The 22,985-nt window shown below is 47.3% G+C and overlaps 9 protein-coding genes across 9 annotated transcripts; 4 read left to right on the top strand and 5 right to left on the bottom strand.

Moving 5' to 3' along the window:
* Nucleotides 1-796: 796 nt before the first annotated feature.
* On the bottom strand, nucleotides 797-2,595 carry B0J16DRAFT_412551 (trichothecene 3-o-acetyltransferase). Its single transcript, XM_046133321.1, has 2 exons — nucleotides 2,308-2,595; nucleotides 797-2,256 (listed from the first exon to the last, which is right to left on the bottom strand). Exons 1-2 carry the CDS (start codon nucleotides 2,525-2,527, stop codon nucleotides 992-994), a joined length of 1,485 nt encoding a protein of 494 aa, XP_045983940.1. The 5' UTR covers nucleotides 2,528-2,595; the 3' UTR covers nucleotides 797-991.
* Nucleotides 2,596-4,011: 1,416 nt separating this feature from the next.
* On the top strand, nucleotides 4,012-5,397 carry B0J16DRAFT_396161 (uncharacterized protein; the record flags this gene model as incomplete). Its single annotated transcript, XM_046132243.1, has 4 exons — nucleotides 4,012-4,125; nucleotides 4,230-4,735; nucleotides 4,786-4,856; nucleotides 4,909-5,397. 4 exons carry the CDS (start codon nucleotides 4,012-4,014, stop codon nucleotides 5,319-5,321), a joined length of 1,104 nt encoding a protein of 367 aa, XP_045983939.1. The 3' UTR covers nucleotides 5,322-5,397.
* Nucleotides 5,317-7,058, bottom strand: B0J16DRAFT_336381 (uncharacterized protein). The gene is made up of 4 exons (XM_046127210.1): nucleotides 6,957-7,058; nucleotides 6,387-6,902; nucleotides 6,041-6,333; nucleotides 5,317-5,993 (listed from the first exon to the last, which is right to left on the bottom strand). Exons 1-4 carry the CDS (start codon nucleotides 7,026-7,028, stop codon nucleotides 5,459-5,461), a joined length of 1,416 nt encoding a protein of 471 aa, XP_045983938.1. The 5' UTR covers nucleotides 7,029-7,058; the 3' UTR covers nucleotides 5,317-5,458.
* A 347-nt stretch (nucleotides 7,059-7,405) lies between these two features.
* On the top strand, nucleotides 7,406-8,780 carry B0J16DRAFT_361661 (Alpha/Beta hydrolase protein). The gene is made up of 2 exons (XM_046129770.1): nucleotides 7,406-8,087; nucleotides 8,136-8,780. The coding sequence occupies exons 1-2, from the start codon at nucleotides 7,530-7,532 to the stop codon at nucleotides 8,643-8,645; spliced, it is 1,068 nt and encodes a 355-aa protein (XP_045983937.1). The 5' UTR covers nucleotides 7,406-7,529; the 3' UTR covers nucleotides 8,646-8,780.
* A 15-nt stretch (nucleotides 8,781-8,795) lies between these two features.
* On the bottom strand, nucleotides 8,796-10,820 carry B0J16DRAFT_361660 (cytochrome P450; the record flags this gene model as incomplete). The annotated part of the gene is made up of 2 exons (XM_046129769.1): nucleotides 8,796-10,199; nucleotides 10,800-10,820. The coding sequence occupies 2 exons, from the start codon at nucleotides 10,818-10,820 to the stop codon at nucleotides 8,796-8,798; spliced, it is 1,425 nt and encodes a 474-aa protein (XP_045983936.1).
* Nucleotides 10,821-11,838: 1,018 nt separating this feature from the next.
* On the bottom strand, nucleotides 11,839-13,663 carry B0J16DRAFT_301628 (uncharacterized protein). Its single transcript, XM_046124606.1, has 4 exons — nucleotides 13,337-13,663; nucleotides 12,881-13,275; nucleotides 12,337-12,833; nucleotides 11,839-12,290 (listed from the first exon to the last, which is right to left on the bottom strand). The coding sequence occupies exons 1-4, from the start codon at nucleotides 13,536-13,538 to the stop codon at nucleotides 12,113-12,115; spliced, it is 1,272 nt and encodes a 423-aa protein (XP_045983935.1). The 5' UTR covers nucleotides 13,539-13,663; the 3' UTR covers nucleotides 11,839-12,112.
* A 1,623-nt stretch (nucleotides 13,664-15,286) lies between these two features.
* Nucleotides 15,287-18,777, top strand: B0J16DRAFT_301627 (heterokaryon incompatibility protein-domain-containing protein; the record flags this gene model as incomplete). The annotated part of the gene is made up of 1 exon (XM_046124605.1): nucleotides 15,287-18,777. Exon 1 carries the CDS (start codon nucleotides 15,394-15,396, stop codon nucleotides 18,775-18,777), a length of 3,384 nt encoding a protein of 1,127 aa, XP_045983934.1. The 5' UTR covers nucleotides 15,287-15,393.
* Nucleotides 18,778-19,626: 849 nt separating this feature from the next.
* Nucleotides 19,627-21,060, top strand: B0J16DRAFT_396132 (uncharacterized protein; the record flags this gene model as incomplete). The annotated part of the gene is made up of 6 exons (XM_046132242.1): nucleotides 19,627-19,797; nucleotides 19,847-19,883; nucleotides 19,943-20,019; nucleotides 20,074-20,242; nucleotides 20,310-20,517; nucleotides 20,571-21,060. The coding sequence occupies 6 exons, from the start codon at nucleotides 19,627-19,629 to the stop codon at nucleotides 21,058-21,060; spliced, it is 1,152 nt and encodes a 383-aa protein (XP_045983933.1).
* Nucleotides 21,061-21,217: 157 nt separating this feature from the next.
* Nucleotides 21,218-22,898, bottom strand: B0J16DRAFT_265559 (major facilitator superfamily domain-containing protein; the record flags this gene model as incomplete). Its single annotated transcript, XM_046123404.1, has 5 exons — nucleotides 21,218-22,083; nucleotides 22,136-22,306; nucleotides 22,359-22,473; nucleotides 22,526-22,707; nucleotides 22,760-22,898. 5 exons carry the CDS (start codon nucleotides 22,896-22,898, stop codon nucleotides 21,218-21,220), a joined length of 1,473 nt encoding a protein of 490 aa, XP_045983932.1.
* Between the last annotated feature and the right edge of the window lie 87 nt (nucleotides 22,899-22,985).

Genomic DNA, 22,985 nt, shown 5'->3' with positions numbered 1-22,985 from the left:
AGGTACGGAGTACCTGGCTCGGATAAATAATCTTACTTTTGCCGAGACAGCCCTTGTAAATTTCCGACGCGTCCCAAGCTTCCGATCTGGACAGTAATATCGGGACAAAAACATAAAAGACAATACATTAAAACTGATGTGTATACTACTGCATTGAAGTCTTGGTTCTCAAGGATATATTTTAATGTATAGGTCTGAGTCGTAATATGTGATAACGGTTGCCTTTTGGCATAATTTAAGAAAGAAAATCCCCGGGATTTGTATACTTTCGATAGCTTGACTAATTTGACAGGCAATCCAGAGGTACCAGATAGAATCTAATTTGGTAATCTCACTTTGAAAAGGCTCAGACCTAACCATATATGCCATTCGATGTAGAATGTACTCTGCTTCAGGTCTTCAAGTCAGTCTTGCTGTTGACGTTGTTTTGCTAAAGACCTGTAGGGTAGTATCCAGTCCGACGCCCTGGATTGGTTAGCTTATCTTATCTGGTCTTATCTTATCAAGCAACATCTGACGGTCGCGCCGCACAGACTCGTGAACAAGGGTAAATGCCGGAACCTACCAGTTGGTGGCGTCCGTGGCTGAAAGGAGAGACACCTTCTGAGAGATGGTCCTCTGGTATTTCCGCCTTATTACCCAATGAATTGATCAATAGAGAAGTGCATATCGAGTGGCTCGACATTACTGTTCACGATCCCATGGGTTCGAACGGTAGTGCATTGTTAGCAACTTATTGTATGTGTCCTCTTGACGCAAGGGGGTAAACGTAGATAACTGATAATTGACATAGTTGCTCATCATTATGAGAAGATACTACATTGTGCGATAAGTGTTTGAGCTGAAGCCTTGTGCCTCGAACGAATTCAATAGGAATGAGTTTGCAAAGCAATAAACTCTCTAACGAATATATGGTCCTTGACAGTAAGATGAAGCTTCTTACTAAATTAAAAACCATCACATTACCCCCATGGGTCTTGCTAGCAAATCATCATATACCCAGTCCACGTTGCTCAGCATACCTTGCAAACTCCTCATCCTTCTCCAGCTCAGCGAAGCATCTCTCTTCAAGACCGAAACAAACTTCAATACCCTCATCCTCACCAGCATTCCGAATCCCCGCCCTCGTCGGCAGAACAAAGAAGAAGCCCTCAAAGCTGGGATGCGGCCACCTCAACGCCGCAGGTGTTCCAAATCCATAGTCATGTTTTTGATACGACTTCATTGTGTGCCAATCGAACGCCATACAGTCGAGGCCAAGCACCCAATGCATGTCTAGCTCGGACCATTGAAGGGTAGGAGCAGCAGCAGCGTATTTGACAAGATCTGCTAGATACTCGGGGTTGACGGAGTTGGTACTCTCCCGGACTCTTCGAGCAAGTACCGGTAATGTTGTTTCTAAATTGCCGAGGACTTCGGCCACAGTGCGCTTTTCTGACTGCGGCATAGTAATGGCTGTGCCGATGTATCGATCGGAGACAGGCCAGCCAGTGCGACCACGACCATTTACAGCATGGACAGCTTTTGAGGGAGCATTAGGATCAGGCTTCAGCAGCGATGATTTGGCGCGCACAGTTGCACGCCACATAATGGACAAGATTGCATCGTATGTAGAAATCCAGGTCCCTGGCTCTAGTCCAACGCTGCATTGCGCTTTGAGTGTTTGCAACTTGCTCTTGGGAAAGTGCCAAATTCGTGTTTTCACTGCTGGCATCTTGAAGTCGGCGGGAGGCGGAGCAGGAGGACCATCTCGAAGTTTCATAGTGGGAAACCTGGCTACAAGCCTCTCATGTTCCTCGGAAGTGATCTTCGGCTTCTCCCGTAACGTGAAGATGTCGCGAGAGGGTATCTCAGCCTTGGATTCTCTGAAACCATTGATTGACTCCCCTCTTGCAGCTTGGGATGCATGTTTCGACCAGATCGTTAGGAAGTTCTCGAAGCCTGGACCATCGCAAACTTGATGAGTGATAGCAATACCAATGATGATTCCGCCTTCAATAAAGGTGATTTGTGCTCCACCGACTGCAGGTCCACTAACTGATGTATCAAGACCTGGAACGGGGAAGTGTGCACCAACGAAGGCGTCTGGAAGAACCTTTGGCGCGCCGAGAACATGTACAGGAAAATCGTTTTTATCGAGAACAGAGAAGGAAGGGATATCATCTGTTGTAGCAGTCTTGATGTGCAGACTGAGTGAAGAATCTGCCTGCTTCTTCACCACAATGCGCTTCGTATCATTGTCAAAGTGCAAAGTTCCTATCGTCTAGCATAAATAACGTGCTGATACTTTCATCCAGAGTAGCTTACCTATTAAGATAGGATAATCTGCGAGGGCACGCTCCAAACCAACGATCAGTCTGTTGACTATGGTGTCCTTCGGTGTGTTCTGTGGCAGCTCAAAAATCTCAATCATATGCACGTAGAGCTTGGGCATAAGATGATCCAGGTCAGATAGCTGAAAGATTTCGCCAGGGGCAGCTTTCCCAACTCCAACGGGCCGTACGTTGATTTCTCGTCGATCAGTCATGTTGGCACAGTGTTTGTCAAAGTAAGCAAGAAGGAAGAGGATTCTACGGAGGTGAACTGAAATCTGTGACGAACTTGGGTAACAGGGGACACAAGAAGGATCCGTGTCACGAGATAGGGCCGTATCGGTAACCAATAACAAATGAACCGACCTTGTATTTGTGCTACGGGTACTTTAAAACTGGGTAGGAATCGAACATGAGGAAAGACTACGGATTGGAACGTTCTACGAAGGATTCGTTGATATCAGCCCATCTGATAGGGGAACGAGCCATGCCAAGATCGTGCGAGTAGAGAACCCTTGACCCCGGCCCAGTCAGGGAGGGTCATGTGCTTTGTCGGCTCTGCAAGGGCGCTGCAATCAATTAAATCACAACAACTCCGCATATTGTTATGGTAGTAGAGTTACAGTCTGTATCTTTCCAGTCCATAAGAATGCATATTTGCACCTGCATCAATCATAAGAATTTTGCCTTCATTGTCTCGAGCGACACGTCGCCAACGCAATGGATATCCACCTTCTAGTGGCGGACCACCAACCCGGAAACCGGTAGGATCGCAAGCGCACGAATAATGAGAGTCCTTGTTTAAGCGAAGTTTGACAAAATTACAGGACGAGTTAGCGTCGGAAAAAACAGTAAACTAGTGACGGGTGATTCTTGACTGGCGCAGATCTCAACTGCTAAACTCCTTCTCTGGAACAAAGCTACAGCCCTATATTTTCAGTCCAAGATCTAGCATCGCCCATAGGGCTCATGCCAGTGGGGATCATTATACTCAAATCCTCGTCTCTTGGCAAGTCAAATAGCGATTGATCCTCCATTCTTCTCTACTTGGTCTGGTAAACACTGCATATGAAAATCGCTCCCGGAGATATGGATCGCTGTTGGCCGACACATGTTCATCTGCAGCCCCATCTGCGGTGAGAAAAAGCAAGAAATTTTGTTGGCGACATAAGTGTCCATCGGACCACTTCTGACGAAAGACCCGCCTACAATGGAACAAAGACCCACGAGAGAATCAATGCCTCCAGGGTCCAGACACAGGCTTGGTAGGAACGGTTCCACGCGAATCCTTCGGGTCCGAACAGCACGCTGTATGGGTCGTTTGCGAAGAAGATTGTTTGAGAGTTGCTTTTTCGGACTCGCTTGAATGATGGAAACTTTGAATGGTCCATCGCTTGTATTGAAGGATTGTTTCTCGTAAGTTGAGCCATTGGCAACACTACTCTGTACCCTTCCTGAAATGTGGTACCCGCAGCCAATGAGTCCTTGTCGAAATCTTGGTCTGGTCAAGAGGCAGACAATCCCGTTGCTGGCGTTATTTCCACGAAATCTTCAACCTTACCACTAAAACAGATCATAACCTGTGACTTTATGCTTATAATTGCCACCTTGTCGCATAGCAATACGTCTACCAGTATATATAACTCATGAAGGTCAACTCTACGACACAAACTCACGGGACGCAAATGTATAGTCCACCATGGTAGATGAGAGTGTAAGATCTGTCACGTTGGAGGGCTTCCCTCTAGCGATGACCATTATTACTCTGGTATCTGTCGTTCTGGCTACAATCACTGTTGCTCTGCGGGCTATAGTTCGTATGAAAGATGGTACTTTTGGACTTGATGACTGGCTCATTGTAGGAGCCGTGGTATGGACCATCCCCATTCTTACGTATGATACATACTGACCTCGCAGGTAATTTACATTGCTGATACAGGTCTCGCCGTGCACGCGATCTCAGTCGGAATTGGTTCGAAAGACGAAAATCTCAACCCGTGGATGCAAGCCGAGTCGCAAAAGTTTTACATTATATGGATCACCGTCTACGTCGTCGCCGTCGCTCTGATCAAAACCTCAGTTTGCGTGACGCTCAGAAGAATCGCAGCCAAGGCCGTGCCGATACTACGATACTCTATCTGGGTTCTCTTTGCGTTAACTTGGGCGTCGTTTTGCGTTACGTTTTTTGGTATTTTGACATTCTGTCGACCAGTTGAAGCGAATTGGAACACATATCTGGTATTGGAAGGCAAGGCTACTTGTGCAACCACCGAAACTTTAATTGGGATCAGTCATACCAATACAGCCACTAGTATCGTCACCGATGTTGGCTGTGTCGTGTTACCTGGAATACTGCTATGGAAAACGCAGATGCCAATCAAAGCCAAACTACAAGTTCTTGGACTTTTGTCTCTAGCCTCTGTGTAAAGTCGCTTACTGCAACCCAATCTGGCTCTAACTAATCCATTTCTAGCGCATCAATTGCTACCGTCGCTCGGGCCCCGTTTATCTCACATTACCGAGAGCCTGATAACAATCTTAAATGTGCGTTTGACTCTGTCACTTCACTTTGAGCCTTCGATCTAATAAGCAGCAGATTATATTGGCATGATTGTTTTGTTCTCCTGTGTAGAACTAGGAATAGGTTGTATCGCGGCCTCACTTCCATCTCTACGCGTCCTTTACAAGCGAGTATTCGGACGCGAGACCCAAGCATCGTCCGGAACCCCCAACGCGAATACCCTCATAACCATTGGTGGTGGAAGAATAGGGGATAGCAGTTCTCGGGGCCAAAAACGGGGCTTCACTAATCCTACCGACCGAGGGATCACATCTACCCACATCAATCGCGGAGAGAGCAAGTGGGAGAGATTGAGTGATGAGGGCTCGGACAAGGGGATCTTGGTTAATGGGCAAAATGCAGGCATTCGAGTTGATGATACCTTCACTGTCGAGCTTGAACCGTATAACCACCAAGATACCCGACGCGTTCCTCAGCGTGACTCATGATATAAACTTTGTGTTTTAATAAATTAATAAATCCTAATTCGATTCCCGAGCGTATAGAATAAGTTACACTGACGAAACAGCGAATTTGAACCCGTGCTCAGCTATCTTCCAATTGTTGTCGGCATCTCTGCTTGCTTCTATGCCAATAAGCCTCGTCGGGACCACACGCCCTGTAGGTCTGCTCTAAAAGAAGCTGCAACAGGAAATGACTTCTCGATTGCCAAAAGGCTCCCCATGATGGACTCCTGCTGCCAGGTCTCCCAAGACCTTGCCCCAGCAACTCGAAGTGGGAAAAGCGTCAGTAATGGAGAGATTGAGGAGTTGATCAAGATCTCCCGTGTATGCGTCAAAATGTCCGTGACATGTCCTTGGATCTCGTCTTCGCTTAGAGTGGGGGCTATGATACCCATTTCCTGCCAATGTGGCATCTCGTAGTCAAAAACTCCCGATAGATAGATACTCGTTGCAGCGAAGAATGCTTGGGCAAGAAAGAAGAAGCCTGTATCCCCACCAGCTGCTTTTAAACGTTCAGGTCTCGTCATACTGGCTTCCCAATCGACGAGAGCTTGCCTTAAACGAAAGCCTTCTAGAGCAATATCATAAGCATCGCTGACATTCCGCTGAGGCTCTCCACAAGTTTGTGGCTCCAAGGTGTAAAGAAGTGTGTGAACTCTAGAAATGATTAATAGACGTGTTTCTTAACAGCAGGTGTTACATACCGGACACGAAGCGTCGAGCATAAAGTGATAATATCCAAAAGTGCATTGAGACCATGGTCATCACCCTGCGACTCTGGATGCATGCCTGTTGTAAGCAACCTCCACTCTGAGTTTGCAAGAAACGTGGGCTCATTGAATATGATAGCTCTGCAAACTTCGAAGATACGTATCTCAGTGAAGAATCGCTTACCCCGACCTGTCAAACACACTTTGGGACCGGCAGCTACGAGAGCCTTGGAAGTACCACCTACTAAGTGCTGCACCCAACCCTGTCCAGTTGCATCTGTCATAAGCTTGGCAATATTAGCAATTACCATTATTGGTGTACTCTAACGAGGTGGCTTACCTCAAACAGCCCCAGCAGGTGTGTGGTCCACAGTATAGAATGAAGCGCGCTGTCTCCATGGTTGAACCTTTCTAAGGCTTGCCGGAGCCCTGTCACTGACTTCGAGTAATAGCAAACAGCTGAATCGTACGCCTTGTTTGGAGTTATACCCTCCGATGAATTAAACTTGACAGCCTGCATGGCCCCCAGCCCAAGAACAGCATTATGGAGAAAGCTGTCGGGACCCTGGTCCTTCATCAGGGTCATTACGTCAATTGAAACTTTTGAACCGGGGCTGAAGTTATTCCGGTGCAGAAACACATCGAAGTAACGAGGTAGATAATGTGTCTCACAAATTGAAGGCGCGATCATCATTGGCCTGGATATTTGCACGTTGGGAAGAGGACAAGCTACGCGAGTCGTACCCTTTTTGTCCGACTCTGCGTGGTTGATCCATATCTGCTGAGATTTCTGTTTCTCAAAACTGCAACTGGTTTGTTTCCTTTGACAGTTGGTGCATGGAAAACTGCCCGAGCACTAATCGGTATCAAGGTTAGCTGCGTATGCAAGATGTCGTATGCCGGTACAGACTTTGAGATGACCTGCAGCACACTGGAGGCACCGCGATCGCTTCTTGCGCCCATCGAATGGGCCGACAGGCATTTTCGGATGTCAAGTTGATGTGCCGTTGCTGACGATGCGTCGGCAATGGCTAGCGACGTGGGATTTATACTGAAAGCGGCAGTGATTGAGCGAGATTGGGCGCAGATGGCTGCTATACCCGATTGAGAAATAATTGAGCGACGCTAAAGTCGTGACGGGGCTTCCAGCCAATGACGTCCTTAGCTTGAATCAAGAGCTGAACTTTAGCTTCATCAGCGTCGTAATCCTGGTCACAGAACATCTCCCGTCAGTGGGGGCTTTTCTCGTGATAGAAGTTGACTCGCTCGAACTTGACCAGATTAGGTATAGTAATGCTTCGTTTTCTAGAACTTCGATGGAATTGCGCCAAGTTAAGTTGGCTTAGGCATGCTGTAACAGAATGGTAGTCGAATATGTTCGGTATATAAGTAAGACTTTGGTTCTTCCAAAGTTGTTTCATCTCACCATCGCTCTCTACTTTATCTTTCAACAACTAAACAAACTCGCTTGCCCGACTCAAAGATGCAGTTCTCCCTTCTCCTATTGTCCCTTGTCGGACTTGGCAATGCCATTCAACTGCCCAAACCGAACGGACCTTACGGCGTCGCTGTTCGCACTCATGCCATGACCGACAAGCATCGCATCGACCCTTACGACCCCAAACGAGGTCACCGACAAGTTCTTGCTTCAATCTTCTGGCCTGTAGCCTCACCATCGTGCTCTGAAACCACAGTCCCGTACATGACTCCGGCTGTTGCGCAACTCTACGGACAGCAGGCCCAGCGTATGGGTCTGTCGAATGAGACTTTTGCAGCATTCGAGTACTCTGTCTGTTCACCTCCCGATACCCCGAAGGGCTGTGGAAGCAAGAAACGATTTCCGCTGGTCATCTTCTCTCCTGGTGCCGGCAACTCCCGACTCCTCTACAGCAACATGGCTCGCTCGTTCGCTAGCTTTGGCAATGTTGTGGTTTTGATTGACCACCCTTATGATGCTGATATTGTCGAGTTTCCCAATGGCAAGACAATCATGAGCGGGAATATCCCGGAGACGACAAAATCTCTTATCAAATTGACCAAGGTATGTTACTCCACATCATGTCTGTGACTTCGCTAAATCATCTTCTAGGTCCGAGCTGAGGATATCTCTTTTGTTATCTCAGAAACTCTGCAGTCCTCCTTCCCCAAGAGGGTGCTGAATGGGCTTCCTGGCTCGATTGACAAGAACAAAATAGTCGCACTTGGTCATTCTCTCGGAGGAGCTAGTGCAGCAGTGGCGATCCTTTCAGACAAGCGAATCTGCGGTGGGATGGACTTAGACGGACAGATCTTCGAGCCTGCACTCAGTCAAGGTCTTGACAAGCCGTTTTTCCTTGTCGGTCGTCCGAACCATAGCAAGGAGGATGCGACGTGGAACAAATTCTTTGCGAAACTTCGAGGAACAAAGAAGGAGATAACAATCGAGGGTACCGTACATGGATCGTTCACAGATTACCCTCAGTTGATCCAGGCACTTGATCTGCCTGCCTCGGCTTCGAAGGTTGTACAGCCGATTGTTGGAACTGTCAATCCCTCAGACCTTGAAACCAGTCTTGCTAAGACCGTGGTCAGCTTTATCAAGGCATGCTCTAACAGCTAGCTATATGAGAGACTACAAGATCTAGAGGTCATTCGTTGATCTTACGTGCAAGGAGTATACCGGAAGCAGATTGTAATACATAGATGTAACAAATGTCTTTATCTAATACTTAGCTTAATCAATCCTACTCTTTCGCCTTGTTATTCCAGCTTAGAAGTTGAGTGGCCGCACTACTAGGAATTCAGGATCATAAATAATAGGCTCCAGTGACTCCTCTTGGAACTCATATCGATGAACCAGCTCTGCCAAGTCTATCTTGACCTGCGTAAGCGCCAAAGTAAATCCCACACAACCCCGGCCCCCTGCCGGAAACGGCGTGTATGACCCCTGGCGGGCTTGTTGTGTGGCAAAGCCTTTCTCCATCCACCGGTCAGGGTCAAACCGCAGTAGGTTATCCCAATGTGCTGGGTTCTTTTGTATACTGGGAAAGCATGCAATGACGATAGAGCCTTCGCGGATGAAATGACCATCGGGCAGGGCTGCGTCTTGCTTGGCGTTGCGCGCTGTCTGGAAGCTGGGGCTGTGGAGACGGAGGACCTCTTTGACGAAGCAATCGAGCAACTTCATGCCATGAATCTCGTCATATGTCCAAGTACTCACACTGTCAGAATTACAGACGTGGCGAGGTACCTCGTCAAACAGACGTTCCTGGTTGCCGGGGTATCGGACGAGTGCATATAGAGCCCACGACAGTAGCGACGAACTGGCGGTGAAGCCCGCTCCGCAAGTCACCACGACATTTGCCAGGACCAGGTCTTGCGACAATCGCTTACCGGCTTTATCAGCGGCGCGATATAGGAAGTCGGCCACGCAGGTGGCTGACTTCATGGCCTCAGGGTCGGACAGAGATAGAGATGGACCATCCTTTTTGACGCTGGCGTCCATGGCTTGTTCGGTGACTTGAAGCACTTGCTGACGGACGCTTTTCAATTTCGCAGAGCCTCCAAAGGGGAGATACTTAACCCACTGTGGCTGCAAGGACGCTTTTTTCATCAGCGAGAGATACTGGCCAAACAGTCGGATAGGCAGCGATAGTGGTGTCTTTGGCGACTCGAAGTGCTTCAGATCCTGGTTGAGAACCACGCGCCAGATTATCTGTGCTGCTAGCTTGAACATGTACTGGTAGACATTGATCGCCAAATCCTGCTCAGCCAATTGGTGAAAGGCCGGGAAGATAGATTGTGCAGCGTCCTGAATCGGTGGCATGAAGTGAGCCACAGCGCGTGGCGACATTGTTGGTGCTACAAACTTGTGACTCGATGTAAAGGCAGGCGATTCGCTGTCACATGTAAACAGACAGTCTTGGTCGGCCATGTAGTGCAGCGGATGCGATGAGTCGAACGTAGATTTGGTGAAGTGCTTGTCTTCGCGCAATATGTGACGGGAGATCCCAGGGTCATTGGTGTGATAGATCGTTGTTGCCATGTTGACGGTCTTTATCATGGGACCGTATAAGGAGAATAAACGGTCATAGTTTCCAAGAACGTCTGGGTACAACTCATAACGATTGCCAACGAAAGGTAGCAGGCGGGGCCCTGGGGGTTCACGAACAGCCTCATAACGTGTTGCCCGTACTTCAATTTTGTCCCCGGTCTTTTGCGCATCTTCCAGGGTCGAGATATGACTGCCCTGTTGGTTCACAAGCCACAACGCTGTATCTAGTCAGCTCGGAGCGTAGAAAACATGCCGTCAATCAGGCGACAGCTACGACCTTGACGTACATTTTACATCAGCAAACCCGAAGACATCAGCGAGCGATTTCGTCAGTTGTTCCAGGTTGGCGAAGGACGATATATCCAGACTGTGAGAATCATACTGGCCATTCAATCCAATGGTGAATTCTTTGTACGTGTTTGTGAGAATATCAGGCTGTATTTGATACCATGGGAGTTGTCGTGGGCAACATGCTGCTTTGACAACAGCGACTTATTTCTGTCAAAATCTGATTGAATCCGGAGCAGCTGGCTTGTATAGAGTGGCATCGTCTAGGCTGGATACGTGATGATGCCGTCTATCTGAGATTCCCATTTTGGGACCGTGGCGAATGGCTGTTTTGGGACCACGGCGAGTGGTTGTTTTGGGAAGACCGCCGGCTATTATTAAGCGCAGGATGCTTACCACCACGGCCTTTGCAGCTCAAGACAGATGGATTACATTGATGAAACGTCCAGACATTGTTATTGCAATAGTGTCGAAGCTCTTTCTGTTGCGCCATCACGAATGAGTCGTAATGGCGTCGACTAATACTCCGACAAACGAAAGTGTCATCCCTCTTGAACAATTAGCCGAGCATGACACTTTAGACACGCTATGGATAGCGGTTTATCGTCGTGGTAAGCTAATAACTTTCCGCAATGCAGCCAATATTTTAGACGCAGAACTAACGTGCTTTCATAGTGTACAATTTCACCAACTTCGTCTCGTCGCTCTTGAGAGCAGCGCTGGAATCGATGGTACAGAGGCATATGAATATGCCGGCCACAGTGAAGACAACATGGACAAAATGCAGCAATACTACATTGGCAACCTGTCGGGAAGTCCCGAATATGCTCCCCTCCCCTGTTGGAACAAAAAAACGCATAAGAAGCGCCGCATCCAGTCAGCCATCCACTCCTCGGATGAAGTCGGCGGCTACCATTGTTGCTCTCTCTTTTGTTGGAGTGGCTCTTTGTTACCGTTACATTCCTTCAACACAAGATGCTCCCCAACCCACGACCAGTTTGAGACAGAAACCTCGGTACACACTTTGGGCGGGTGCAGGAGTCGCTTCTTCGATCGGCCTGGTGGCTTTTAGATATCTTTATGTCCTGTTCCTGTCCTCTCTTGACTTTCAGAATGATGTCTTTAGCTTCCTACCTAAGATACCTAGGAAGAGAAGATAGAATAGAGTAGATGAACTCTAGAAACTCAACTTGCTCAATAATCGACCCGGATGCCTGTGAAAAAAGTAAGAGGAAAGCTGGGCGAGCGGGGTTATACCTTAGCTATCACTTTTAGAAGAGCTTTAAAATTGCCTTGTAAGTGTAGGCATAAGTAGAATTGTACCTTGGTGATCAAGGTGGTGTTGTTGTTTGCTTTCACAGGTCTCATCAGAACTGGTAATAATAGGTACCTGTTTCAAGATAGTAATGAAGTTACTCTGTATTTAAGATTTCCAATAACAGAATCGTTTACGTTATCTTGCATTATATAACCAGAAGATCGAATCTAGCCACTTCCACCAAATCGGTAACCGGGTTAAAGCCTTCCCAAGCTTCATCACTACCATCCATTGCACCTCCTCCATGTCGGACCCGGTGTACAACAGTTGACCTTCCCCTGCTTTACTTCTCTCGCTCCTCCAAGGACAACATCAAGGGACCAGATTGCATATTTTCACCCTCTATGTGCTGTCTGTAAACTGACAGAAGAGCTCTCATCAAACTATTATCTACAAGATGTTCGTTTTGGAATGTACAGAATCCTCCTCAACCTGTGAGTCTTGGCCAGTCCCTACAAAGACCAAAAAGTCTTCGACAAACCTTCCCATATTCCCCTGCCAGATTGAAATGTTTCCACGATCCAGTGCCGTGGTGAGTCAATCTTGCCTCTGGATCATTTCTAGGTTTCCTTCCCATGGTTTCAATACGACTTCCATGGCTTGGGCTTCGAATAATTAGCCTCTGAATGAATATATACAATTTGAACTTACTGGAAGGCGGTTATGGGAAGGATAAGAACATCATCCACCAACTTCGGTCTGCCCCCATCTTTGACACCCGTCAAGCTTGCCCATCGAAATCCCACACGGTCCTCTAACAAAGATTTTGTAGCCAGTGTGACAGCTGCCGGGCCAGTTCGCTTGAGAGGGTCACTATTCAGAGCCGCTGTCTCGTTGTCTTTTGTATACCCGCGCAGGTTTTCCATGTATTGGGTTACTATCGGGTGATGAGGGGCAGCTGCGAATGCCCATTGTGATAGCTGCTGAGGGTATGTGTAACTTTGACGCCAGTATGCGTCCGAGCCCGGGTCATTATCAGCTTCTAAGCCCCAGAGAAAGTTGACTACCGATGTTTGGTCGTCTAGCATTACTGAATGATTATGGTATCCATATTCGATGTGTGTTTCTGTGTCTGTCCAAGTGCTTATATCTGATGGGCTTATCCAGGTAGCGGGATGCCGTATGAGTTCGGTGTCAAGATCGCCATACTAAAATAGTTAGACATGACGGTGAGTAGCCATTGGGGAGTTCTTACTACCCCACCAAAGTGTTTGCACACTAGAATGCGAAACGCGTCGCTTCGCTCGACTGGAGTTAAGATTGAATCATAAGTCTCAAGAAAGTCTTTCTCATATTCTTCAATCAGGGAACGCATTCCGACATCATCCCAGAACAGGTACGCCATTTCAGGACCACTTTCAGCTTTTATTGCGGCCCCAAGCCATAGTTCAACCCAAGGTAAGATTTTGGAATTCCAGCTATATGCTGCTGTCGTTTTCCAGGTTTGGTGAACGATTAATGGGATATTTGAGAAGGGCAACCGTCTCTCCCTCCAGGACAGAGCACTTTGAGAAACTTGGCGAGCAGCATCGAGAATATTCTGAGGTTGTCTGTCATTACCATCAGCCCAAGATGGGGGGATATACCATGCTTATTTCCTGATTAGGATCATGAGGTTCTCCTATAGCATTATTGTGGATTGGACACTTACCGCCTCCTGTGCTATTACACGAATAGATATGTTTATGGATCAAGGGGTAGTCCGTCCCAAGATCAGCTTGTCGGGGGCAAAGTAAAGGCGATATGATTAAAACAGTCCATGATGCTGTGAAAAAGAATAAAGAGAGGGCTAGAATTCGTATGGGGCGCGAGGGACGGTGGAAGACACGAAACAAAGTGGATTTACGTATCATTTTCAAAACCCTAAGTCGGAAATAACAAAGATGAAGGCTGATCGGGTGCTGTGTGGTGCAAGTTAGATCAATGCTGTGTACCTTTCGCCTGATTTAACGTCATCATAAGTTATTAGAGAGCCATGTCTGTTTTCTAAACATCAATCTAATAGCAGAACTAAGAAACTAAACGTACTCGGCAGGCATTTTATAAGAATAAGCATGTAAGCAAATCCTACTTCGACATTCTGAACCTTACCGTTGCAGGCAGGCTAGTCATCATTTTCGCGCCGCAATTACGAAAATTTAGTGGTAGTACAAGGATAAATTGAGAGATACCGGGGATTTCCTAACCTGTCGTAGTAAGTGGCTTGTCAGGGGTGTAGTAGATAATATGAATAGATCAGTACGTAAGAGAAGGGGTCTCATGATGCGAACCCGCCTTCTTCCATCTAGGACTACCTTGACGCCTTCCCATCTAGTGTTGTCTGAGCCACAATAACAGAACTGTGCCGCAGTTGGGAAAAAAAAAGTCCAGGCCTAGAAGGATCTCTGTTCCATTGTGGAGAAAGACACGGACCATTCTTTGTTCTCTTCGGGTAAGTGTTATAACAGGTTTCAGCCTTTAGATTGGATGCGCCGTACAACGGATCCAACAAACGAAAATAAACGAGGCAAGTCGGTTAAAATGCCGAATATTACGGATAGTCCAATTAAAACAGAGACATCGACAACGTTTATCTTCTTCATGGTACGTGTCAGTGACTAAATTCAGTTTTTTGTGGCGGATACATCATTATTAACCATTTATTGGAACTCTCTATTGAACAATTCTGCAATGCATCTCTTGTCACTTTACGACGGAGATGTTGGCTGTCAGGTTACGCGCGTCCACCTCTATTCAATTGTGTGAGGGTCTGGAGTCTGGACCACTGACTAGACTAGCGCAGTAGTAGATCCCTGAAACGGTTCTAAACGATCCATGAAGCATACGACCTACTCATACATTAGTAGCAGAATCTTCGGAATAAATCTGTCCTCACTTTTACACTGATCTATAACAGTGCTTATGTTACAAAATAAAAAAAACAGAACAAGAATAAGACCATCTACTCGCCGTCTTAAAGCCGCCGTCCTGATGCTGCTGACTAAGCGCTTATATTTCGATGTTGCCTGCTGGACGGTGCCTTCGAACATATCAATTAGCTGTAGCTTCAATATATCCGGCACTACAGAAGCTCAGTTACCTAGAAATCAATATATTCATTTCGAGTAATCCATCTTGTACTGCTTTAGAAACAATTTCCGTTGCAACACACCTGGCAGTCTTGGTACTGTATTGGCTATTCTGGATTGCAGTGAGAATAATACCCTAGAGCATGGTATTATGGACCAGAAATTGTGCAAGTTTTACTTGCTGACATAAAGTCGTAGGGGGTTTAGCGCGTATCTCCAGGTTCTTATCTACGCTATCTGTGGGGATGTCTTGGTTCTCGCCGAGGAGATCGCTTAACTTGAGTCACGTATCATGAGAAATGTAATCCTTGCCTTCGCCAAAAACAAGGTTGGAGAAATAATTCAGCACATGGTGCACGAGTCAAGTATCACTCGATTGCCGGTATTCGTTCTGAACGCATTAACTATCGTTGTATTATATGCGTATTATACAAGCTATTCCACGGGATTCAAGAGGCCTCACGTGATTCTGCGGGGGCTTACATTAACTGCCTGCCTAAAATATTTCATCTCACTCTTCACGCCATTTCTTACACTGAGCAAGCAGAAATCTATACTAATACCAACGAAAGAGGTTTTCTTTTTACTGTGTTTACTACCTTGGGATCCGACAAGCACATATCACTCATCGCAAAAAACAATGACACAAAAGTCCTACGTCCTACCTGGCCAACCTGCAGGACGTCTAGGTAAAGAAACAGAAGCCGTACATAATGAAATGCACGAGACGATCTTGGAAAGGTTGGGAGACAGTGGTAACAAGACAATTGAGCTTTTTGACAGCTCAGTTGGTCAAACTCGGGGTTGGGGAGAAACCCTGATATTCGTGCCAGGCAGTCCGGAAGAAGTTGTGCCTCGCGATTACACGTTGGGTAAAGTGGATGGAGAGGAGACCGATTATTCGGTACTAAGAGAGGCTGAAGGTGACTATGTACTTGATAGTATGCAACTCCGCAGTGCTCACCAGCTATGCGATGCGTGCAAAGCTACCTTCAACTATTTCTGCACGTCCCAGGCTGGTCCAGAAAAATTGAAAAACAATGTGCTGCACTCTGAGTCTCTGCTATCGGTCTTCAGGTCTGCTAAATACCACCATTGTTACATCTGTCGTCAGCTCTGGGACAAGATTATCAAGATGTATCCGAATATGGTGCCAAACATGCACCCGGATTACAGAATCGAGTGCTGCTGGACCACCCACAGAAACGCTAATAAAGAGACCAAGATGTGGATGGTCATGTATAATCCTTCAATGAAGAAGTTGCCTATTTATAATTATCAGCATGTACTGCGGCTAGGCATCTGGTCAAGGAAGTACTTTGGCAAATACTTTGAGACGAGTATTGACGATGGAGACGTTCGTGTTGCGGATGAAGGGTTGATTGAAACTACGAATGGTCATACCAACGATAATGACAATGCGAAGGCTCTGGCTTTATCATGGGTGGCGAGGTGTATGCAGAACGCCGATGGACAACACGATATCTGTAATCGACGCGATGAAGACTACCTCCCAACTCGTCTTCTCAATGTTAACCAGGCTCTGCAAAACAGAGTGGTACGTTTAGTTTGCCTCAACAAGGACGACAAGGCATTCAAGGGTACCGATTACGCATCTCTCAGCCATTGCTGGGGTGCTCATGGCGCAAAAGAGAACCCTAAGCTTTTGACTACGAACATTGAAAGCAGACAAGCTGAAGGCTTAGATTGGGAGAGCCTACCCAAGACGTTCCAAGACGCCTTTAAAATCGCATCTTGGTTAGGTCTGGACTGGCTCTGGATTGACTCGATGTGCATTATCCAGGATTCCCAGTCAGACTGGAAAGCTGAAGCGTCTGTGATGGATAAAGTCTACATGAACGCAAAGGTGAACATCTCGGCGGACAAAGGTCAAGACAGCCGATCGGGTTGCTTTGCACAACGTCGAGATGTCGACATCACGCCTCTTCACTTTGAGGCCACTAAACTCGACAAAGAATGGATGGTAACTTCGGAGAACAGTTTCGGGTGGATGGACTCTGCACCTTCGCTTTCACGTGCATGGATCCATCGCGAGAGACAGTTGTCCAGACGCATCCTGCATTTCACTGATAAAGAAATGGTATGGGAGTGCTGTGGAACTGGAAAGGCCTGCTTCGCCAGCGAGACGATGCCATTTGGTTCGCCTTTCCAGAAGATCTTCAATGGAGAGACAAAATTCCAAATCCAGATTGCAGATGCCATGGATACGAAGCTGAGAAGAAGAGAACAAAAAGATAAGCTGCACAAACTCTGGAACGCCACGTGTCAAGATCTCTCAAACAAGTCTGTCACCTATGCCTCGGACCTGCCTATCATACTATCAAGTCTAGCTAGGGAATTCCATGCCCTGTTCAACGGCGATGAATACGCTTGCGGCCTATGGCGGTCTACTATGGCTGAGTCACTTACCTGGTGGATACCCGGCACTAAACCGGACTACGAAGGCTACATTGCACCTTCATGGTCATGGCTCAGCGCTGCATGCCCAGTAGAACTGTACCATCCGGGGCACCAACAGCATAAGCGAGCCGTTGTCGACATATTATATATCTGCAGGGCGTACGAATCTCGCCTGGATACTGGCTTTGGAAAGCATGCCACTGGGACATTCATGGGTGTCAATGGCTTCTTGCGCAAGCTGCACTTTTTCTATACAGGCCCTACAGCAGACGGCATTGTTCTAAGTGTTATTGAGGAAGATAGTCATGGCAATGATCGCATCCGTCGCATCGGTCAAGATTGGGACGAAAACGAGGGAATGATGTTTCGCATGACGACAGATGGTTGTCTCAACCTGCCGTGTCGGGAATTCGAATGTTATGGGCTCTTCACCACATTAGACGAGTGGGCACCGGATCAGAGCCAATGCCGGCGACGGCTCGCATGCGTTCTTCTTGAGCATGAGTCGGCAACTCATAATGGTCCCTACACATATGATCAGTATAAACGTATTGGCACACTAGATGATATCAGCGATCTGTACAGCTTTAAGCTACGTTACCGAGTTGCATCAGGCGCAAGAGTTGGGGAGGCTGGAGTGCCACGAGGTGAGTGGGACGAAAACCCTGTAGACTACGCCGGACGGCCACCGCCTGAGATGTGGTTCCAAAGAGAGCATGGTACTACAAATGATGAATTGGATCAGAAGGAGACCAGGAACTCCCGTCAAGGAAAAGCTATTTCAAAGGAGGCTGGCCATTCTTCCTCGGATGAACAGCCAGATCATGGTGACGGGAAGAGAAGTGAGCCGCTAGATGATATATGGTACTTGCTTGCACAATACCTCAGCTGGGTCCGCTGGATAGCTATTCGCGAATCCAAGGAGATTGAAGAACCGGACCCTACTGTATACTCGACTTCCGGAGAGTCAGAGACAGATCAGAGCGAATGGGACGAACAGGAAGAAGGCCACCAGGTTGACCAGCCGCATGGCCATTGTGCAGTTGAGGAGAGTATTAGAGGTGACAGAGCCGCTATGCTGGATGATGATAATGAGAACAAGGAGATACTGCCCGTGTCTCCCAAGATGGACCGCGGTAGCGAAAAGTCCTCGGAAGATACGGACTCGGCGTGTGAGGGAAGTAAAATTCACTCTCCTTCATCCACCGACTTCATCGCTACTAGCGAAAGATACGGAGTTCAGCAAGATGCAGATGATCGAGATAGTGGTAAGGACGAAACAAAGGAGGATGGGCAGGATGAGAAGCGAAAGAAGAACCGTCAAGAGACTTTACACCTCGCCAATGTAATTTTGAGAATCCACGACCATGCCTCTTCGGGGCTTGAGCCCATCACCGGCGCTGAGAATGAAGACGAGGCCTGGAGTCGTCTGCAGGAAGTGGTATGGTTCGAAACACAAACGCGGGCATACGGGGCGAGTTATCGCGAGGACCCCAAGTCCGCCATGTACCAGTTTGACGACGTGTTGGAAATGTGGCAGAAGACGTATGGTGTGGTTCCATGGTTAGAGAGGTTGGATGTTTCCGAGTTTAGGATACTTTGAGGACCAACATGGAAATAAGGAACAGGATAAGTGCAAATGGGCCTTTGCCGTCATTCCTTACTGTAATGAGCCTCGCAAGTCGCTAGATCCGGATATACAGGAAAGACATGATTTAACTCCGCCCACCCGGCAGCCCTATCGCTTCCAAATGCAAGAGCAAAATTAGGATATTCCAGATCTAGAACAGAAGCCCATGCCAATGCAAAGGTTGTTGTAAAGCTAGGCCAAGTTCATGATAGTGCAGATCGTAGTTTAAAGTTTAATTCCAGTGTCAAAGCGGTGGGGAACATCAACCCTGTATGTTACCAGGTTGTCCCGTGTCTTAACCGAATCTCCTATGTCTTGCTCGTAAATCAGACCCTTGACAGTCAGCTGTTTAGTGGGAAAAGCAATATTGATAAGTGATGCAAAGTCAAGAACAACAAGAAATAAGGTTTGCTACCCAACTATCTAGCGTAAGGCACGGCAAGTTTAGTAGAACACTACCAAGTCATCCGCCTTGTCTAGTTCCGACGCTAGGACGTCTCCGAGCCCAATAATTACTGCTTCCCTTGCACTAAAGCAGCGGTAATGCTTACGCGACCCTGTAGTTGTTTTTGGGAATGCAACCCCAGGCGGCTGGGAGGACTTGGAATGTTTCGTCTGTAGCCAGCTTTAATATGTAGATTGTAACCTGTTCAACATGTAAGCGTTACCCAATCAAGCACACTCCGTCTCTTGGCAATCGCACTATAGATGCTACCCTGCAATCGGCCTCTGCACATACAGATACTGTAATCGTTTATATATCCTTGCGGAGAGCCCCCGACTCCATCATGCGCAGGTAACACATCCACTCCATTGGTCTCAATGGACAGCAACACGTACTACTCCGATCGCAACCTCGCCAGTGTCTTGATCGCCCCGCACGCCGCACTTAGTCTCATTGCTACACTCTTTGTTTGTTTGCGCCTGTACGTATCGAAATATGTTACAAAGACCAAATGGTCAACTGAGGAATACACTGCTATATCTGCACTAGTAGGCGTTCCATAGACACTTCATATCACAATTTACTAACTGTTGCAAGGTAGCGAGCCATGCTCTTCTCATCGGCGAAGGCGTTGGTGAGTTTCCTACTATAACCTTTACCTTCAAATTAATTGGTCGATGTTAACCATCGCAGCTGTGCACTTTGGCTATGGAGAGAATATCACCAAAGTTCTGGAAGAATATGATGGCGGCCTTACAAACTTTTTAAAGGTATGTTGGAAGGCGGTCGTGGTCACAAAACTATATGCTCATCTTGAACAATAGGCTGTTGTTGCAGTCGAGGTTTCATATGGCTTCGCATGCCCGTTATCCAAAATAGCAGTTCTCGCAATGTATTATCGCGTCTTCTCGACGTCACCGTTGATCCGTTATTCTACGTATATAATGGCTTCTTTGATGGCCGGTTGGGGTATTGCCGTGGTAATAGTTAGCAGTAAGCGACCTAACGCTTTCTCAAATCTCGCCTTAAAGGACGTCTATGCTAACTCATGGCATCACAGTATTCACCTGTAACCCAGTCCGTGGCTATTGGGATCACTCAGTACCAAGCAAATGCATCGACTCGAACAAATTCTATATTGGAATTACGATCCCTAATATTATCTTTGACTTTGTTACTGTTGCCCTTCCAATCCGTGAGGTTTGGCGGTTGCAGATGGGCAGGGACAAGAAATGGGCACTCACCTCTATATTCCTCATGGGCGGGAGGTAAGTTTCCACAACAGCTTGGATTTTTGCCTATTGACATAACTTTCTTTCAGTGTTGTGTTTGCCTCGATTGCTCGACTCGTTCTGTATCTCATCTTTAAAACGTCGGAAAACATCACTCAAACTCTCCTCTACGGGAACCTAGCATCTTCAAGCGAGATCTGTCTCGCCATCATCGCAGCCTGCATGCCGCCGTGCGCGCCGCTCCTAAAGCGCGTATTGGCGAAGATAACTACAGTCATCAGCACATCCAAGTCGAAACGAGACGAAGGAACGAACCTTACAGATGATAGGAACAGGCTTGCCACACTGGTCACTATTGGACAAAAGCCCAGCCGCGGGAAGAACATCACAACTATACATGAAGATGGCTCATTCGAGCGTCTTGACGATAGCGGAAGTTTACAAGGTTCGACCGACGGTTTATATGATAATGGCGCTTGCGAGGCGGACCATAAGCAAGGAAAGTGGTCCAAGATACATGTGCGGCATGACGTGGCAGTGGAGCACACTACTGAAGATATCCCGATGCGGAATCTTTGATAGAACATATGAGAAAATACCATTTTCAATTAATTCTAATTCCACTTTTGACTTTGTAGCATATCGAATCTTTCACATCTACCGCAATGGCTCGATGTTGTGGTGGATATTAACACTTAAAGTTATCCAATTTTAAGCGGCCGGACTTGTGATCTGCTCAGAGAGTATAAACATACTCAGAGCCACACTGCCACTTCTCCGTCAAAGCCTTAGTCTCACTTCCATTTAAAGTGCCTTCCATCTGAATATCATGTTCCCTTGCCTTCTCCAGCTTCCTGTTTCTCCTAGCAAGGAAGAACCTCAGCACAGTCGCCATAATAATACAAAGCCCACTGAAAGCCACGTTAGCTACGTTTGCCTGCCAGTATCGTGGACCCTGAGTGGATGGGTAGAAGTATGAGGCATAGATGGAAGCAAGGTTGGACCCCGCGTTGACAACTGCATACGAAATAGCGCGCTTTGTCGAGGGACGCGGCAGTGAAGATGACACCCATGACAGAATACAGCCAAAGGATCCATAAATTGACATCATCATGAATGTAGCGATATAGCGAGCGGCAGTGTTCAGAGTGACAGCTGAGATGATGAAGCCGACACTACAGAATACTTGCGGCCAAACAACATGCAGCCATCGCTCGTTGACACGATCACTATGCCATGAATTGGTAATGCCGAGGATAGCTGCGAAGACATATGGTGGCGCGGAGAGCAGAAGTGTAATCGTTGAGCTGTACCCAAGAGTTTTGACAATGGTGGGGAAGAAGTTGGTGAAAGCGGCAGCAGTGTTGAGTCCAAGTTGCATGATCCAGATCATGTAAAGCGCAGGATCAGCAAAAGCCATCTTTGTACCTTCCCATGCTGACACATCCGCGCGATCATCCTCCTTGTTTGCATCTTCCGCCATTCTTAGGACGGCAATTCGGCGCTCTTCGTCGCTGAGCCAGCGTGTCGTGGCAGGATAATCGGGGACCACAAAGTATGTAACGACTGCGGCGGGATACGTTGCGCATCCTTCAATGATGACTGCAAGATTATTAGTTCGGGGTTCCTCGAGGCAATGGGGAAAGGAACGTACAAAGCCACCTCCAGTTAGCAAGCCCAGCTTTACCATCCATCCCAGCCATGATAGCACTTCCGAGAAGGCCGCCGAAGGCACCGGCCATTTGGCCGGCAGCGTAGAGAACTGATATGCGGACGGCAAGTTCCTTCTTGGTATACCATGAGCTGAACAAAAAGAGGGCGCCAGCTGCGATAGGTGATTAGTCGTAATGAAAGTCTGGTGATTGGGTTTAGCTTACGGAAGAAAGGTGCCTCGACGAAGCCAAGGATGAACCTAAGGGCAATCATGCCTTCATAGCTCTTTACAGCTCCAGTACATGCGCTAACAGTTGCCCAGCAGACCATGATGGAAGGCTGATGAGTTAGCCAGGCTCTCAGAAGTACCCCATACAGCATCAATACATACCAAAAAGATAGACGGTCGCATTTTGTTCAAGATCATGTTCGTAGGCACTTGAGTGAGAATATAACCGACGAAGAAGATACTGATGACAGTATTGTACTGTTCATTGACAAGACCAATATCCTCTTCAAAGTTGCCAAGTCGCGCGGTCGCGATATTGTTGCGATCGAGGTAGTTGAGAATATCTGCAGGTCAAAACGTCAAGTGGGGCTAAATTGCGACATCTTCTAAACTTACACAAAAGCATCATCAAAGGCATCATTCGCTTGTCGATTCGTCTTACTAGAGCCTTCTCCTTGGTCGGCCGGTCATGGATATCAGCGGAGACTCCATCCAGAGTCTCAAGCCGGACCTCCTCGCAGTTGTCCTTGATCATGTCTTCACCAGCCATCTTGACTCGAGATTGTGTTTCAAAATGACTCGATCTATGAAATGGAGGTTGTTGATCTCAAAAAGAAGCGAG

Source organism: Fusarium flagelliforme, assembly GCF_020744385.1.
Source record: "Fusarium flagelliforme strain FIESC 12 MPI-CAGE-AA-0113 chromosome Unknown B0J16scaffold_3, whole genome shotgun sequence".
NCBI classification, from domain to species: domain Eukaryota; kingdom Fungi; phylum Ascomycota; class Sordariomycetes; order Hypocreales; family Nectriaceae; genus Fusarium; species Fusarium flagelliforme.
This window is presented reverse-complemented; position numbering and strand designations above follow the sequence as displayed.